Below are 18439 nucleotides of genomic sequence, written 5' to 3'. Positions count from 1 at the left end.
ATTAAAATAGACCCCTCCCTAACTAGTATAAAGGATTTAATTATATAATAACCTTTATATTATTTATTTAAACAAAAGAGTCTTTAATTAGAATTTAGCGACTATTATAAGAATGAATTAGTTCGGATTTCCTAGAGTTGAAGAATATCCTCTCTATTCTTTTTTAGTTTAGGATTTCCTGTATATTGTTTTGGAATATAATATAGTTTATTTGTAAATCATAGAATATTATTATTAAAGTAATATTATCGATATATTCGAATCATTTAACGTAGTTCATTAGATGAATCTTATTAATATCAATCATATTGAGATTAAGGAGACTGAGTGAGTGATAAGAGATTAAGTTGAATGAGAATAGTGATATGAGATTTAAGGAGTATATGATATGTTTCGTCTTTTAAATAGTTATCAGTATCAGTACATCATATAACTAGAAGGGATTGTATTAAACTAATAGCACACCAATACTATAAGAATATTATATAGTTCTTTATCTTAGTATAAGTTTTTAATATTATTAAGGAATTACAATATATAGAATTAAATACTTTATACTTTATTAATATTTCAAGTTGATATCAATAACTTCATTAATTCTATGATTGTAAGGTCTTAATAATTAATACATCTTCTTTTACTATACGAACTACTTTTTAATATCTGTCTTTTTCTCTGTCTACATTCTTCCATTCTTCGTAGAATTTCATATATCTTCTTAGACCCTATCTTGCACCGTGATAATATATATATGTATTTAGAACTAGAATAATACGATTTTAAGAAAAAATATGGATTCAATTAGCACTTTAATATTTCGATTAGTGTAATTGCTATTCGATGTATTAAAATGTAAAAAGATAATATTCTAAATACTTAGATATTTATAATTGTTTTAATAAAAAGTGTTTGTATTGTATAATATAGGCTACACTAAGACTACCTAGTCTCACTAAATACTATTTTATGATTCCCCAATCTCTCTTCCCCTTCCTCCTCTCGCCCTTCTAAGTCGGCTGGCTGGATGCAAATAAACTTCTAACAAGAAAGGGGAAATAAAATCCATAAAATCCTGTAAATTTCCTATTCCAAAACGCCGGCTGATGTGTGACGAACTATCCAATAGACCTAGGACGCCCGATAGAGAAAAAAATCGATAACGTGATGAGACAGAGGACACAGGCCTACGATAGCCGCTTCTCGCCTCCTCAGGTTCGTAGATCGCTCATGAAGATCGTTGGGTACATGAATTATCGTGGATATCAACATAACAACGACAATGAAAGACACAAGATAGGGGATATCCTGTGTTAAAGCAACAGAGTGATTAAGGAAACTGCGCAGTTGTGAACGGTGTTCGTAGTAGCCGCGATTCATCAGTGTCTGCTCTTGTTGGATATAATGGAGAGGCCTCAACGCGGCCCCAGCATGAAACCTCGACTGCTCTTGGCCGCCGCAAGGCTGCGCGAGTTGTTCACAGAGTGCGACGACTCGATCCTGGTGAGTCCTGCCGCTGTGGTAAAGTCGTGGCTAGCTTCGTAGCTCGCTCTCACTTGATCCATCGAGGCCCTAATTCTATCATACGAAGGTCTGGCTCTGTCTATCGACGTTCGAACCGGCATCTCCACCGACGGTGCATTGTGATTCGTGGAGTTGGTTCCGTCGCTGCCATTCTGTGTCCGCGTATTATGCGTCGTAACTGACGGTGGATAGATCGGTCGTCTGTCTTCGTCTACGCTGGGATATTGCGCGTGCTTGCCCTTATTGGACGGATCCAATGACATCGAGGCTATATTCTTTGGTCCCTTCTCCTCCGCTTCTTTGGTCGGTTGGAGATGATCGAATTTTCCTTGCTGTACCTGCTCCCTGATGATGTCGACATCGTACGGCCAATACACCTTCTGCAGCGCCTTGATCGCATATCGAGGGAGTATACATACGACTGGCGTAACGAGCATGACTGCCCAGAACGATAGCTGCCCGTATACTTGTGGCGCTGCCTGATAAAAGGCTGCCGCAGATATGTTGGATCCGTAGACGGCCGTCCAGAAGAAGATGAATAGATCACTGACGGCGATGACCAGAAGCATCAGCCAGTCCCACCGGTACAAGTTGATGAGTATGTACAGGTTGATGGTAAACACGGTCGGGTGCGCAATATAACAGCCAAGGCGTGTTCGCTCTGACACATCCAAACCGTTGAGGGAAGCAAACGGGCCATTAGTGATGGTAAGGTACGGAATAAAGAAGCACATGATGGATTGGTAGAAGCCGTCAACCATATAGAGCCTGTCACCATTATTAGTGCACTGAAATATACCAAATATTCACGGGGTTGGTGCTTACCAGAATTTTCTTTGAGTCCACTCCAGCCTCTCGATGCCGCGACGATATAGCTGAGGCACGGCTAGCGACACAATGTCCGACACGTCCTGATCAAAAACGCCCATAAGGACGACCGGGACTGAGGTGAAGAGCAGATTAATGAGAACAATATAGCTGTAGTCGAAAACATAAGTGATGTCAAAGTTACAGTAGACCTGAAACCAAAAGAGTGTAAACACCCAAATAATATTTTTATAAAAGAAATTACTGATAGCTTCGGCCAGTCTTCGATAAGACCATCTACCGTGAACCAGTATCAGCCTCTGGAGGAATCGGAACTGGCCAATAGCGTAGTCGGACGACATGACGGCCTGGCGACCCTCAACTCCCGCGATACCGACACCCACATCTGCCTCCTGAATCATTGCAACGTCGTTTGCACCATCTCCCACCGATAGAGTCATGACGTCAAAACCTGTCTTCACCATGGCGCAAACAGCGGCTTTCTGGGCTGGACTGACGCGACAGCACAGAACTGACTTGCACTGCTTGCAGAGGAGGAGAAATTTCTGCTTCAGCTCGTCACACAGTGCCCACCTAAGGGTGAAACCGTCGATTACCAAGCCATGCGTTGGACCTGGTGGCTCGTGATTACGTCGGGCTTCCGCCAGGTCTTGGTCACTCCCTGTGAGGTTGAACACCGCTAGATGCTTGTCAAGCTCAGCCCGTATTAGGCCAATGAATTCCTCGTCCGGAGTGTTACCGTTTTCATCCTCTTCGACCCGAAGACGAATAAGCTCCATGTCGTTGTTCAGGAGGTTACACGAAAATCCAATGTTGATTGCCGTCTCCACTTTGTCCCCGGTTAACACCCAGAGTTTGATGCCTGCGTCGCCTAATAGTGCGATAGTATCCGGAACTCCGTCTTGTAGTCGGTCCTCAATGGCTGTTCCACCCAATAGTGTCATTTCTTGTTCTATCAAGTCGGCTGCCTGCTCCATTTTCTCCTCGCGCTCTTCAAGTGCTGTGGCGGCAGCATCGTGTATCTTACGCCAGCCGTAGTACTCTTCTTCGTCCAATACCCGCTCTGCAATACAGAGGGTCCGGAGACCTTCTCTAGCAAAGATTTCGAGATGCTCAGCAGTTCTCTTACGCAGCTCAGCTTGCTCTCCCCGCCTCAGCCGTGAGTAGATGACGCTGTCTGCACCCTTGCAGAAGAGTACAATCTTACCGTCTGGCATCCTGACAATAGCACTCATACGCTTACGGGACGAATTGAACTCGACTACGTTCAAGATGGGGTAGTGCTTCTCTTCGCCCATGACGTTCAGATTTATGCCCTCACTAGTGTTTCCGAGAACCGTAAAGCCCATGTCACGAGCTGTTGCGACGAGTGCGGCCTCGTCCGGTGACTGTGCCTTGAATGTCATCACGTCTCCTGGGACCTCCTCAGCGATGACTGTGTGGCAGAGCGCAAGTGCCAGCATGAATCGTTCGGTAGCATGCTGCTGCTCAGGCCCGTGCTTTCCAGAGAGGTCCTCTACGAAGTCCGGGGCAATAAAGGTTAGGTCTTCGTCATGCAGATAAGGGTTGGCGTAAAGCTCCCGAAGATTCTTGAGCACCTTTACTTTAGCTTCGGCGATCTCAGCTCTTACCAATTCACCTTCCTTTTCCATGTCGATTCCCAGTCGCTTCTGCATTCCAGCCTGGGCCTCGGTGTACGCCTCGCCATAGGGCCGCCCGTTTATAGTCGCTTTCTTGAACTCCATGACATTCTGGGTCAGAGTCCCTGTCTTATCGGAAAAGATGTACTCAATTTGACCCAAGTCGTCAGATAAATTCCATGACTTCGGTATGCACGGCTGTTCGATCGGATCATACCACATCTCTCTATCGCTGTAGATGAAAACGGCCTGAAGAGTTCGCATGATCTCGACCGAGATATAGAGCGATAATGGAACCAAGTTCTGGAAGAGGATAATGGACGCCCAGAACGTGGTAAACCCACTCATGCTTGGTGATCCTCCAATAGACCCGAAGTCAAAATAATGCTGTGATGCATCATTCTGTCCCCAGGCGACGCCGTTAGCGATGCCGGCAATAAGGCACATGATGAACAAGACGCCAAAGTTACAGATGATGTTGAAGTTTAGCTCCCTGGAGATGCGAGCCCGCTTACTAGGGGTTATCCCTGCGTTCATCATGGTTTTCGTGTCGTGACCAGTGAATATGACGATGCCGAGGGCCCATTCCGTATTTCTCAGATTGCAGCCTCGTAAGAGGACGTTATCGATCGTGATAGGTTCTGAAATCTCATGCGATTGACCTGCAATCTTCTGATTCCACTTGATGGCGGCATTATACTTGTAGAGGTTGGGTTGTGGTGCTTCACTTTCGATCCGGAACTGTGCTCTTTCACAATCCTTCGCATGCTTGAGAGATCGCGCGCAGCGAAGAGCCTGCCGGTACTTCAGGTTGGTCTCCCCATCCAGGTTTTTGGTCTCGACGTAGCAGACGCCTTCAGGATCCGAGCTCGCCAGGATGATAACATCGGCGGGGATCTCGTCATCGTTATATATTCGCACAAAGTCACCGACTTGCAGTTCTTTCCACGTACTCCGATGGAAGCGTGCTTTGCCTGGGGCTTGAATGTCATAGTTGATCAAGTCTGTCTTGGCTGTTCGTATGTTGACCTTGCTGGGCTGGACGGACAAGGCCGAGGTTGGCTGCTCCAGGGGGTCCTGGAGCTGAGGCTGCGGCTGAAGTTGGTCCGGCCGAGGATCTGGAGACGGAACTGGCGTCATCTGGATATCTTCACGGGTCGAAACAAACGAAAGTCTCTCCGTGTAGGGGGATATGATGGATTCCGGACGGGTCCTTGTCGTCTCGATCGACGCGCGGGGACCATCATGCCCGATGCCGCTAGCCCTCATCGCCTGGTTTTTCCTCTTCCATAAGCTCTCGATGGAATGCCAAATGATGTCTACAAATCTTGAGGTAGCTTTCTTCGTCTTTCTCCAACTCGATACGTTGTCTTCCTTCACATTGACATTATCCCAGCCGCACAGCCGATGTACTGGGGAGTTGTTGAGCTGTTTATCCGAGATGGTCCGCCGCCGATCCTCAATAGCATCTCTGACTGCTGTGATTGCAATGATGAATATCAAAGGAGCAGAGTTGAGGCCGGGATTGTTAACGCCAAATATAGAGAAGAACTAATCCAAGGCTGTCAGCTTCTCGTTGTTTATGGGGAGGCCCATTCACGTCAGAACGAACTTACAGCAAGTACAGTGATGAACAGGAAGAAGATATTGGCTATGTTGTGGAATTGGAAGTACAGATTCTTGGGTATAAAGGACAGCGGCGTATATTTCGCTGTGCGTATCTTGTTTCGCGCGTATGTTTGCGCCGGTTCACCATCCTCGTCCTTCAAGTCGTCAGGGAGCGGCAGGTTGAAATATAGAGTCCTGGGACCGGGCTTGGAATCTTCGGTCTCCTCTTCTTCTGGGCCGCCATCGCCTTGATTTGGCTGTTGTAGTGACTCGGAGCCTCCGGACGCCTTCTTGTTCTCGTTAGAGTGTCTTTTGTTGTCCGTGCGGCTCAGGAGCGACAGCCGCTTGGCCTGGCTGCTCTTGACCGTCAGCTTGCGCGTTGCCCATCTTGACCGTTTCGTCTTGTTGATAGGCTTGTTTCCGTGGCTGCCGTCGCTCTGGTCGCCCTCGTTTGTAAGCGTTGCCATGGTATGTGAGGTTGCGGGCAGAACACGGTCAACCCGAGAGGTCCGCCAGATTGATCTTCGCTGGCCCAATCGCGACCTCCACCCACTCAGTAATTTGTAGTACAAACTATCCAGATTGAACTGCGGTTCGTGTCAATTGGAGTAGATGAAAGCCGGTGGATAAGTGCAGACTTAAAATGGCGGTACGACGAAGTCGAATAAGTATCATGGCGGCAGCTGAGAGCGATTTCACTTTTCTGGGTAGATGGCAGAAGGGAGGGGGGGACACAGGAAGGCGGAAGTTTTGGCTGACACTGAATACTCGGATGGGCCGGGGTTGTAAATTCACAGTGAGCCACCAGGGCCAGACAGGTAAGACCTCCTGAGAAGCCGCATATAAATATGCGCGACCAGCCAGGGGGTCACTGGCTCAGTACGTGTTTTTGGAGAGGTGTCTTCGAGCCAAATCAAGAGAAGTCAAATCGAGGAAGTCAAAGTAAGAAGAAGCCAGATTAAGATTGTACTTATTCAAATGGAAGTCGAATCAAAGCAGAGGCCAAATTGACATGTTTTGCAGCTTCTGGTTAGCAACCCCAAAGGCCTGCACATCGCAGTAGTATAGGAAGGTAGCATTGTATTGGTTAATTTGATGAAAGAGTAAGATCCGAAGGATTCCTTATATATCCCTGTGGGGGTGCTAGCGCCCCCGTGACTACTAGCGTTAGGTCAGTGACTACTCCCGAGTCGGAGATTTACGGCCGATGCGCGGCCGTAGATCTCCGTGTGCCTGAATTTTTACGGAACTGTATTGACAGTGGTACCATACCGATAATGGTACAAACTCCGGCCCAGTATTATAATCTGTACGGTACCGCCACTGCCATGGTAGCTTTTTGGCACCGCTGCAAAGCAAAGAGAAAGTCTCGGGTCCGGAGCATATGTCGACGCTCTCTACATTCAACAACCTAGAGATCTTCTATGCCAAGCAAAGAAGGCTGACTAAAGCTGAGTGTTACGGCTGGGCATAGGCCCATACAAGGGATATAATAGGATCCTGGAGGATTATAGCTAAGCAGTTACCCACTGTTATGCTGCTTACTATGGGGCAAGTTACAAGAATAAGGTATTTAATTAGCTAAAAGCGCGATCCACCCACGCGAATATTCCGTATCTAGTAGATTACCAGCTGACATGCTTCCTGCCCTCCAACCGTATAGGTGCCTACCTGGTCTAAATAATGTAATCGGCAGTATGCCAGGAAGATTGCTCATATAAGTATAAGAACTTTCTCTTCATGTTGCCGAATACTGCCGCCCTACCTAAGCACCGTCCGCCGAGAGTAGAAATTTTACTAGTTCCAGCATACTACAAGACACAAAGCATAAAAGCGCAAAATGGCCGAACAGCGACACGGGCCGCTGTCTGTGATCCATGCGGGCCTCATGCGCACCGGTACACTGTCAATGAAGCGCGCCTACGAGATGCTCGGCCTGCGCGCGCATCACGGCTTCGAGATGGACTCGTGGGATGACTATGCGGGGCTAGAGCTCGCGGCCGAGGCCACGTGGCCGAGCGTGCCCGGCGCGCGGAAGCCCGTGCCCCCACCCTTCACCAGCGCCGACTGGGACCGGCTGTTCCCCAGCTACGACGTCGTCACCGACCTGGCCTCGCTCTTCGCCGAGGAGATGATCCGCGCGTATCCCGAGGCCAAGGTGGTGGTAGTGCAGCGGGATTTTGACGCCTGGTGGGCCAGCTTCGCGAGCGCCGTTCTATCAAAGGACATCCCGGGCAACCCACTCGCCTTGGCCCTGGTCCACGCCCTCTATCGGGCAGCCGGGACGCGCGTGTTCGACGCCGTCTCAAAGATGGTCAACGGCGCCTTCGGCACGCAGTCGTACCGCGACATTACCACCGAGAAGGCGAAAGCCTTCTACGACGCATACTACAGCCGCATCCGCCAGACGGTGCCCGCGGAGCGGAGGCTCGAGTATAGTTTAAGCCAGGGCTGGGAGCCACTGTGCCGCTTCCTCGATAAGCCCATCCCAGATGCGCCATTCCCCCGTGTCAATGACAGTGGCGAGATGCAGCGCCGAAAGATGAGTGAGTTCGGAAGGATTGTGTTCCAGGCCGGTCGCAACATGCTGCCTTACCTTCTTGGAGGAGCCGGCGCTGCGCTCTCCGTCTGGCTGTACAGCGTCTACGAGTAGCCGAGGGGGGCGAGTGGAGAAGGGACACAAACTGTTGATTAATTGTTTAGTGAGTGCCGATGTATAGTAACAGTAGGTATTATTTCCTATAACTTGGAGACTTGATGCACATATAAACATACAACCGGCTCCGCAACTAGATTGAAACCCTGCGATTTAGCCGACGCCAACTCGGCAATTCAACCGCCATCATAAATAAATGAATCTATTATTAATAAATTTTGTAAATTTACCAACTTGATTTAAAGAAAACAAAAGAGAGGTTTAATCCTAATATAATTCGATAAATCAAGGATACGTTTTTACAACTAGATGTGTTTTTACAACTAGATATAAGAGTGCACGGTAAACCAGGGCAAAGCTTCAATCAACGTAAATATGAAGGAGAAGAAGAAGAGGAAGAAGAAGAAGAAGAAGTCTCGAATGCTTCTTCTTCTTCTTCTTTGGGTAGCTAGCTAAGGAGAGTCATGTGACCCCCGAAAGATCCGAGCCACTCTGACACCAACTACACCATCACAAAGAAGTTTAGCTCATGCAACATAAAAGAGTGCTGTTACAAGTATTTACTATAAAATTCTATTATTTTCAGTCATATTAATCTACCAAATATTGTGTTTTAAGCCTTTACCTTTGATTCTATGCTAGAATGTCTAAATCAATTGAAAATCAAAAGGATTATTAAAACATTTTGCATCTGAGGATTCAGGGAATTCTTGTGCTAAGCGGCCGGAACTCTTCAGTCCAGTTCCTGTATCGTTTATTTCACACAAGTCATCCTAAAGCATAAATAAATAAGTAAATCGTTGATCTCGTTGTTGTATTTTGATAGACCATATGTCGACCCTTAACCTTTAATTGACAAGGGAACATACAAATAAAAATGACAGCCGTAACCACTAACCAGTGATAACAATAAAGTCTGATAAAAAGAATAAATATGTGGCCAAGATAAGTTCAAAATATGCGAAGTATGAGGAGAACGTGCACGATGTAAGGATACCGTATTCATTCGAAAAATTCGCCCAAAGCTAGCAAGGACTGATTATTGAAGCTCATCGTGGGTTAGGGTTGTGGGAAACGCCAGAGCTATTTGATTCGTTATATCAATGAATTATTCATCGAATACCTTATATTGCTGTTAAATGCTTTTATTTTGAAATATTTAAAGGGAAGCCAATTGGCTTTAAAACAATCTTAAGTAATAATCCTTGATAGCTTTGAGTGAATTTTTCGAATGAATACGGTATCGGTTAAAGCTTCTAATGACTAGCCGACCTCTATTGTGGTGTCGATATGTATAGTGTCTTTTTGGGATAAAAAGTAATAAAAACCAGCTTTCTAATATAGATTGCTAGTTTTTTAATATAAATCGCTAATTTAGATATAGATTACTCATTTCAATTGTTCAATCGTACAATCATATAATTGAAATTAATAATCTATATTTAAAATTAACAATTTATATTAAAAAAACTAGCAATATTATTAAAAAGCTGGTTTTTGTCACGTTTTGTCCCAAAAAGACGTTATAGATATGTACTGACGCGCGAACGCACCAAGCATACTCTATCAATTGAAAACCTTATCTCGAATAACGAAAGCGATCTTCATTTAGTCATACGCACAAGAATTGATGCTATAGTAAGAAGGATGCAGTGCCTTCCTGATATAAGGGAATTTCTAGAACATGCTTTGTATTTATGAGCCGATCAAAAGTTTCTTTGGGTGACTGTAATTAACCACATTCTAGAGAGAATATACATTGCCTCTCCAAATGACTTTCGGCGAATCATAGATAAACTTCTAAAGGGACTAACAATTACTTACAAGCGCTTTCTACTCAGTATTGCCTCAAATTATTAGACCATAACAAATAAACTATTTCATTTTATTGTTGATAGTATACGCTTACTTTCGCTAGACGAACTTTGAATCTTATTGGCTATTCAGTTATACTATCGAAGTATAAAATAAGTCAAGAAGGATTACTAGTTTAATATTAGCGAAACTATTTAGGATATATTAGGTCCATTGGTACGAATATCTGATAACAAACTATCCCTTGTGCACCAATCTGCCAAGGGATTCCTGCAAGACCTTTGAACTTGGAAGGATAATCCTTTATCTCAAGTGTTCGGCATTGAAATCGAAAAAGCAAACTTCTTGTTGACTAAGGCAATGATGTTTTATATTCTATTGGAGGATTTTGCAGTCAATAAGTTCGCGTATTCAACTAATATCGACTCGCTTTGGAATACACAACCAAATGATAAGAATATTGTCTGGAACGCATTCGAACTTGAGGAAGATATTACTATTTAGGAAATCGAAGATATAAGTTATCACACATACTAAGATATCGCTTTTGCTCATACTATTTTCGATTACTCTGTTCGATATTGGTCAGAGTATTATTCGAGATTAGGATTAACAAAAATAAATGCTTTCAAGTCTGCCTTCAGTTTATTGAACATAAGTCAGATTGGTTCCAAAAATTGGTTTCGTTACTTTTGATTCTTTATAGAATTAAAGTGCTTATACCCTTTTAACTTTGATATATTAATTGCTACATGCTATTTTGATCACGTCGAAATACTAGGTGCGTTATTAACAAGAGGTTATAAGTATGATCAAACTGCCACAGAGACGGCTATGTGTTGGGCATCTAGGAATGGTAACTTTGAGATTATTGATATTCTAAGAACTCAGATTTGGAATAGCATAAACATCTCAATAAAATAGATCTAAATGTACAAGATATTAAAAACCGAGATTCATTATCACTTACAGCTAGCAATAGTTATATTAATATCTTAAAAATATTACTTAAAGATCCTCGCATAGAATTGAACGTTCAGAATATGAACAAATGGATACCATTCTTTTAAACCGTTGGCAGCAAATATTTATATATCGTACAAATACTCTCACAAAATACTGATATAAACATTAATTATGTTGATAAAAGAGAACGGAATTTACTCTCTTGGGCTGTTGAAAATAATGAAACCCAAATTGTTAAACAATTATTGACCATAGATCGACTGAATAGTCAGAACCAAGATCTCTCTGGACGAGATGCCTTGACTTGGACTGCTGCTGTTGGACATTTAGAGGTGATTAAGTTGTTGTCCAAAAACGTAAAACCAAATGCCCCTGGTAAGGATAAAGATCAGAGAAATGTGATATTATGGGCTGCAGGTGGTGGGCATTATGAGGTCGTAGATTACCTCATCAAATGTAACAGTATTGAAACTGATGCAGAAGATTTTGGTGGGTGGACATCACTAGCATAGGCGCTGGAAAAGATCGATACAAGGACCGTTCAAATGCTCTTACCCCCAGGAAAAATAGATACAAATCGAAAGGACAAAAATGAACGTACTCCGCTCTCGTGGACGGCAGCATTAGGTCTCAAGGATATTGTACACATGATCATCGAAGTTGAAGGGATTGATATATCTGCGCAAAATATGGAGGATCAAATACCAATATTAAGAGCAGAAGCATTTGGATATATAAATATTATAGATATTCTAAAGAATAAAGGCAAAAGCGGATTCTAGGCAAGATAATAAATCAGAAGATAATGATATTCTATCCATGAAATTCTTGATTGTAAAGCTTAGGTCAGAACCAAAGTCAGAGCGTTCAAGATCGTAGGGTTTGGCTTAGAATTCTTGATATACCAAGAACTCTTCAACAGTGTCCCGATATATTTTCTTCGCGGGTAAAAGGAACAAGAACAATGAAAACACTAGCAGCATATAAGAGATTGTTTGTTCCAGGCATAATAGCGAATCCTTTACCGATTAATGTCTTTCCCAGGGAAATGAGACGATCTGAGATTTCCTTCTCACTCCTTCAAAACTGCGTTTCAAACCAATGTCAAAAGAACAATTGATAGAAAAATAAATGGATAGGGATTAATATTTCATTCAGTAATACATCGTCCTTATAACTTTCTTGGATTGCAATCATGGATTTCAAATCACAATTCACATTCTTCTATAACTTATCAAGTGATAAGTCAACCACCCTACTTTCTAGCCACCCCTGTTTTAGGCCACCCTTTTATATCAAAAATCGCTTTTTTAGCTTATCAATATCTCATTCAAAAGATAATATTATTATATAAAATTTGACATAATGAATCTATATATCAGTATTAGTAATATATTAGATTTTTAGAATTTTAGAATTTTTTAAATAGAAAATTGAAACTTCAAAATATTGATTCTTGAATTTATATTTAAATCATATACAAATTCAAAATTCCAATTAGAATTCTAATAAAACTATAATAAAAATAAAGAAAAATAAGCTATTTTTTTTTTAATAGTTTTAAACTTATATCTATATAAAAAATTTAAAAAAAAAAACGTACAAAAAATTAACAGTTATAAATATAAATCTTTTATAGGGATTATTAATCCCTATAATTTCGAAAGTATCCCTATATATATTCTTTTAATAAAAATTTTAATATGTTTCTGAATTTGTTTTATTTATTTTTAGAATTTTTTTTTGAAAAGTTATAAGAGTTTTAATTGGAATTTTGATTTTGTGTATGATTTACATACAAATTTAAAAATCGATATTCTGAACCTTCAACTCTCAATCCAGAAAAGTTCTAAAATTCTGAAAACTTGTAATTGAGTCTAAAAGGATCTAAATTGTACATATATATAAAATCTTTTTAAATTACATTATGTTTTGATAGAGATATTAATAGATCAAAAAAGCGATTTTGATATAAAAGGGTAGCTCAAAACAGGAGTGGTCAGAAAGTAGGGTGGCTGACTTATAATAAGAACAGTACAATCTGCTTTTTTTTTCCACAGCTCGAATCTACTATTTGACAGTCATACAGGTGATGATAGGATGCAGGATGAAAATTTCTTCTAATTGCGGTGCAATGAGTTGAAGATCTTGTTCTGGCTAAGAAGTGGGAGGACGATAGTCCCTCGTAGCTTTGAGGGATCAAATTGATTATTACTATCATGAATTTTAACAGTGGGTAAGAAATTCGTGAGAAATTCTTCGATTTTGGCAGTGAAAGTGAGTTTCTCTGAGAAGAGTTCGCGTGCCCTTCTACTGCACCAGGAATCAAAGCAAGATTTGTGATATTGATCAACTAATTATCTGGATGGGTTTCGGTTCATATTGTGGGTTTTGATTCCATTTCTCCGTAGCGAGTTCTCTTGAAAAAAAAAAAAAAGAATATACTGTTGCCAGATTTGTCAGTCTAGAGTTTCTGATTCCAGGCTTGTAGTAATTATGTGATGAATCTCAAGGAAACATCAATAGGCTAATCATTCTTCTCTTTATATTGAAACGTAGGCTTGGGAAGGATAATCGAAGTGGAATAAACTATACCAAATCTTTCTTTTTGGTAACCGTAAAGTAGTCAAGCAAGTGCGAAAATGACAGAGCGAGGGTAATCTGGTCATCCTGAGTACAAGGCTCTTTTACGATTGCGAGCTCATTCAGGGCTGTCGTCATTGGAAAGTTCACATTAGGTTGGTGGGAGTGGCTCTATTTGTCATGAAGAAAAATGAGCGTGAAGGCTCCTGCCGGGGGATATACCAAGAGAGGAGATAGACTGAAATTAGTTTATGTGTTGCGTTATTGATGATTAATTTTCGTTGTGTAAAGGCCTCCTATTAAAGATGTACTAATCGGAGTGCCAGGAAGGTTTGTTGAAAGGGGCTGAGAACTGTATGGTGTTTGATTGCAGGAAGTTTTCTTTTTAATGAAACAGTGAAAGAAATAAAGCCTGATGAAACGAGACTGAGATTCATGGGCTACTATTAAAATGCTTAATGTAATGGTTGCTTGCTGGCACGTGAAAGGTATGGCTGTTTTACAAAGATCGCTCATCTTAGTATATGATTCGAATGAAGCTCTTGTCAAGGTCACATCAATCGAACGTATGGTCAAAGAAGGAGAGGCGAATTTGAACTCAATAGACGAATTTTTGTTGTTTTTGGAACTGCGTGCATACTATGTTATCAAGATTCAACAGTTGGTATTGCCCATCTTGTTCCTTCCACTTATGACATATACATAGAATGATGAACGAATGATCTTGAAGCGGAAGTAACGGTACATTAATTGTCTTCTCTGCAACTAAATAGACATTTGGCAAGTGCGAAGATGGGCCAGGCAGGAGCAATAAATCGGATGTTGCTTTTCAAGAAAATCCTAGACTTGAACATAAACATCAATTACAATTTTGATGGACTTCAATTCACAGATCATCATTTTTTTGGTTGAACCAGAATAATAAAGCGGCATAGATTTTGAAGAGAGCCTTAATCCAAGTGTGTATTTATATTCCATTACTTCTCATGAATCGATTCTAGGATATAAATATGTCACTTTCATTATTTGGATACTAACATTCTGGCTATTAGATAGTCTGAAATACCAACAATGGATATTATTGAGGGCTTAACGCGTCCCGAGCAAATACATGGTCCTCATGGGGAAGAAAATAAGGCCAATATTCAAAATATCCGCCAGTTTATCTCTGCAGTCGAGCTTACGATCCCATCCGGGCCCTCAAAAGACTTTCAAATGCATGATGGCACAGCCAGAGTACACGGACGAATTACCATTCCCATTCTCTCTCAGAATGCCACCTTTTCGGAGAATAACAAAAATTGGAACGCATTGCAGGCTTTCACACCAACACTTGAAAAGTTTATTTGTATAGCTTCTATGTCTTTGATGAAAAGTCTGGAAATAAATCATCCAGCGACTCAAGGGAGAACCCAGAATGACTATGAAGCAGCTCTTGAGATTTGTCAGCGTGCTTTGCCTGCTGGCCAAAAAGCGATGCTCTTCAGTGACAAAATACGTCGAGTTAATTGTTTTTCTCATGTTCGAATATCGGCAAATGTCTCTATGGGAAACCCTTGGGAGAAGCTAGCACCAGATACAGACACCAGAGCTTGCGGACCCTGGGTAGTTATAGTTCCATGGGGAACATGGCACGTCCTTGGTAACTGGTCTCATGGGGGAAGGATAGTTATTCCCAGTGGCATCGATATGGAATTGAAACCCGGCGATTACTTACGCCTGCGGAAAGAAATGTATGTTTATAATTCTCCTTTTGCACCGTTTCCGGGCAACCAAAGGTATCAATTCGAGTACTTCATGCCGCATATTCCAGAGCATAATGGCGAGAGGTTTGAAGACGTGGCTGAATTAGCCAAAGTACTAGAAACAGAATGTCCCGAGACTGTGGTGGATTCTGTAGCGTTTTGAGGAAAAATCAATGATTCTGGAGAACCGCAGCCTTAGTGTGTTTATTTTCATCAAGTACAACTAATCAATGAATGGGAGTAGCTGAAATTACCTTTTACTTCCACTTTTGTCTCTTGGAGACAATTGCGTGTCAGGCTGAAAACAAGTGAGGATAGGAGGTAGAAGTTAGAACATGATCAAAACCAAAAAAAGAGTCAACGAATTAGAATCCTTCCATTCTTCTTTTCCTGTATCGTTGATTGTAAATAACCTGATGGACCATACTTAAAATACCAAATGATGACCACTCCTCACCAAGGTGGACTTTCATAAATTCAGTATTCAATTGATATCTCAAAGGTGTGCGTAGTTGAATGGAACTCGAAATCTGGTCGTTCGTTGCAATGATTCTTAGGATTTGAGAAAAATTGCATGGCCAACAGATACTCTTAACATTTTTCGATGAAATTAATATAACACTGGAACCCCGATCTGAGATTAAATTCGTAGCAAACAACTCTTGACTCTTGACATTCTTCCTTTCTAAATCTTCAGAAACAATGAATACGAAATCTCATCTTCCGTGGCATTCATGTTTTAGAAACCAGTGTAATCCGCCATTCAAAACTTTGATCACGGTCATGTCGACTGCGTGTGTATGTCGGGCCAGATGAGGAATGGAGATGGATGAAATGGAGATCAACATGGGGACATAGGTTTCTCATAAATCAACACGAGAATTTTGTCAACCGGTGAACATTTTTTCTAGCGATGGTATTCGCCCCTTTACCCACAGGCAAAACGGATTAAGGAGCGCATTGCTTAACGCGGTGTACCATCGATATATCGAAGCCATAAACTATTCCACACGTGTAAAAATGTACCTCGGCCTATGGGTCAAACACTCGTATTGACCCGAGTAGTAAAGCAGGTAATGACCAAAGCGTTAGGCCATAGACCAAAAATACCGTTACATCACCAAGAACGAACAAAGATCGGCCAAGTATCGAAAGGGTACAAGCGAAGCGATACAAAACATGCCAACAATACTCCGAGGAGGTACATACATCATTTATCCAAGAACGATGTATACGGGCCAGCAGCACTTTTTGACAAGTCGACCCCTAATTGCCAAGCATATTGGAAAAATGCACCGTTCAGTTAAACTTTCTACAACCTGGATTTACCCCACCAAAATACACGGGAGTGGAGTGAGTGAGGCAAAAAGGGGCTATGCGGTGCGGCTGGCGGAATTTATTTAGGTAAATTGTGTCACCTATTCTCCTACTTACTAGCGTCCCTGTAACTCTATGAGAATGTATTGTGCATCATTTGCGCGCATAGAATTATTCGTCTTCCGATCGAAGATACGAGTGTACATTCGGATGACTGCTCCGTTAACTAGCCTACCTCATTGGGGGCTCGTATTAAATAGTGGAGGTGGAGAGTAGACGTCGGGGGTTTCAATAGCGGGTGTATGTCCGGTTCTGACCGTACTGACAGTACTTGGTACGATTTGCGGGGACGATCAAGCATAATAATAGCCTTGCAGTGTGATGATTTCCTTTAGAATTTCTATGGAAAATTCTAGCGATTTCATGGAAATCTTAAGATGTTGTGGCTTTATTTTGATCTGCGTCTCTGATGAGATTAGATGTTGGTGGACGTTTGTAATAAATTACAAGTGATATTGTTAACGTCTGATTGTAAGTTTGTGATACATACTTGTCATGGGATGCCATTGGCTTGGCTCTACAAAAAAATCCCTTGTCCAACGATTTTAACATTACAGTAATGCAAATTTGCTTAAGTTTTTTTTTCCCAACGTACGATGTGATGTAGGGACACAATGTCATGCATATGGGCAGACAAAAGCCACCTGAATACAATGACGTCCGTCTCGTCCCACTTGCAGCCAAGCCACAGCATCCACTAAATACGAGAGCGATGGTTGCCGTCTCCACAGATCGGCATTGTGTGTTCTCTGTACATCGTGCGTCTCGTATCTAAACATCCATTCTCAAGACACTCCAATAATAAAAAAGGGAAAAGTATAGCTATCGTAGGAATATAAAAGACTGAGATATCCGGTTGAGTAAATCATCATTCCAACAAACAATCTCATCATCTCAACTCACAACATCTAAACAAACTCACTCAACTTTTCTTTCCAAGAAATCAATAACCAAACCGCAAAAATGCAATTCTCATCTGCCATTATCTCTGCCATCACCGTTGCTCTTGCATCGGCCGCCGCCATCGAGAAGCGCAGCAGCGTCTTCGATGTCTCCAACTTCAGCGCCGGCTGCATCCCACACAGCACCCAGTGCCTGTAAGCATCCTCTCTTTTTTTTTTTCGGACCTCAAACTAACTTCCCAACCAGCTACTCCTTCACCGTCATCCAACCCGGTACCATGGAGACCACCGGTGTAGAGTGCACCGCCCTCGTCTCCGGCAACACCGACGGAACTCTCCCAGACATCCCACAATGGGGAGGATCCTGCATCAACTCCTCCCGCCGATTCTGGATCACCCGCGAGGACGACGGTCTCAAGTTCTTCGTCTCCCAACAAGTTACCCCAGCCAGCAACCAAACCGCTTCCCACTTGCTCGCCAACGACGACTTGGTCATGGTCTCCAACACCATCGGTAGCACCCAAAGCTACAAGGGAGCAACCTCCTTCGGCTTGGACTACAGCTCCTAGAGGAATCGACCGAGGTGGCAAAGCGTCATGGCTTTCGCTTGCTGCGAATGTCTGCACAGTGATTCTTGATGGATATTAGCGATGTTTTTGTTTCTGTACTGGCGTGCGATGTAGAATATTTGTTGTAGAAATAGCTTTGAGGAGGATAATTTGGGATAGTAGAACCTTGTTAATATAATTTCTTCCCCCACATTCTTATTGCGCTCTGCTTGCTGCTGTTTGGAAAGTC

At 42.4% G+C, this 18439-nt stretch overlaps 4 protein-coding genes across 4 annotated transcripts; 3 read left to right on the top strand and 1 right to left on the bottom strand.

Moving 5' to 3' along the window:
• Positions 1–910: 910 nt before the first annotated feature.
• Positions 911–6655, bottom strand: BCIN_14g01230 (hypothetical protein). The gene is made up of 3 exons (XM_024697008.1): positions 5606–6655; positions 2347–5540; positions 911–2289 (listed from the first exon to the last, which is right to left on the bottom strand). The coding sequence occupies exons 1-3, from the start codon at positions 6062–6064 to the stop codon at positions 1413–1415; spliced, it is 4530 nt and encodes a 1509-aa protein (XP_024552822.1). The 5' UTR covers positions 6065–6655; the 3' UTR covers positions 911–1412.
• A 615-nt stretch (positions 6656–7270) lies between these two features.
• On the top strand, positions 7271–8465 carry BCIN_14g01220 (hypothetical protein). Its single transcript, XM_001552819.2, has one exon. It carries the CDS (start codon positions 7438–7440, stop codon positions 8248–8250), a length of 813 nt encoding a protein of 270 aa, XP_001552869.2. The 5' UTR covers positions 7271–7437; the 3' UTR covers positions 8251–8465.
• A 6025-nt stretch (positions 8466–14490) lies between these two features.
• Positions 14491–15811, top strand: BCIN_14g01210 (hypothetical protein). The gene is made up of 2 exons (XM_024697007.1): positions 14491–14576; positions 14670–15811. Exon 2 carries the CDS (start codon positions 14689–14691, stop codon positions 15523–15525), a length of 837 nt encoding a protein of 278 aa, XP_024552821.1. The 5' UTR covers positions 14491–14576; positions 14670–14688; the 3' UTR covers positions 15526–15811.
• Positions 15812–17593: 1782 nt separating this feature from the next.
• BCIN_14g01200 (hypothetical protein) lies at positions 17594–18402 on the top strand. Its single transcript, XM_001552822.2, has 2 exons — positions 17594–17836; positions 17889–18402. The coding sequence occupies exons 1-2, from the start codon at positions 17703–17705 to the stop codon at positions 18208–18210; spliced, it is 456 nt and encodes a 151-aa protein (XP_001552872.1). The 5' UTR covers positions 17594–17702; the 3' UTR covers positions 18211–18402.
• Positions 18403–18439: the final 37 nt, after the last annotated feature.

The sequence above is a fragment of the Botrytis cinerea genome, chromosome 14 (assembly GCF_000143535.2).
Source record: "Botrytis cinerea B05.10 chromosome 14, complete sequence".
Taxonomy (NCBI): domain Eukaryota; kingdom Fungi; phylum Ascomycota; class Leotiomycetes; order Helotiales; family Sclerotiniaceae; genus Botrytis; species Botrytis cinerea.
Note: the sequence above shows the minus strand (reverse complement) of the source record. Positions and strands in the feature narration are given on the sequence as shown.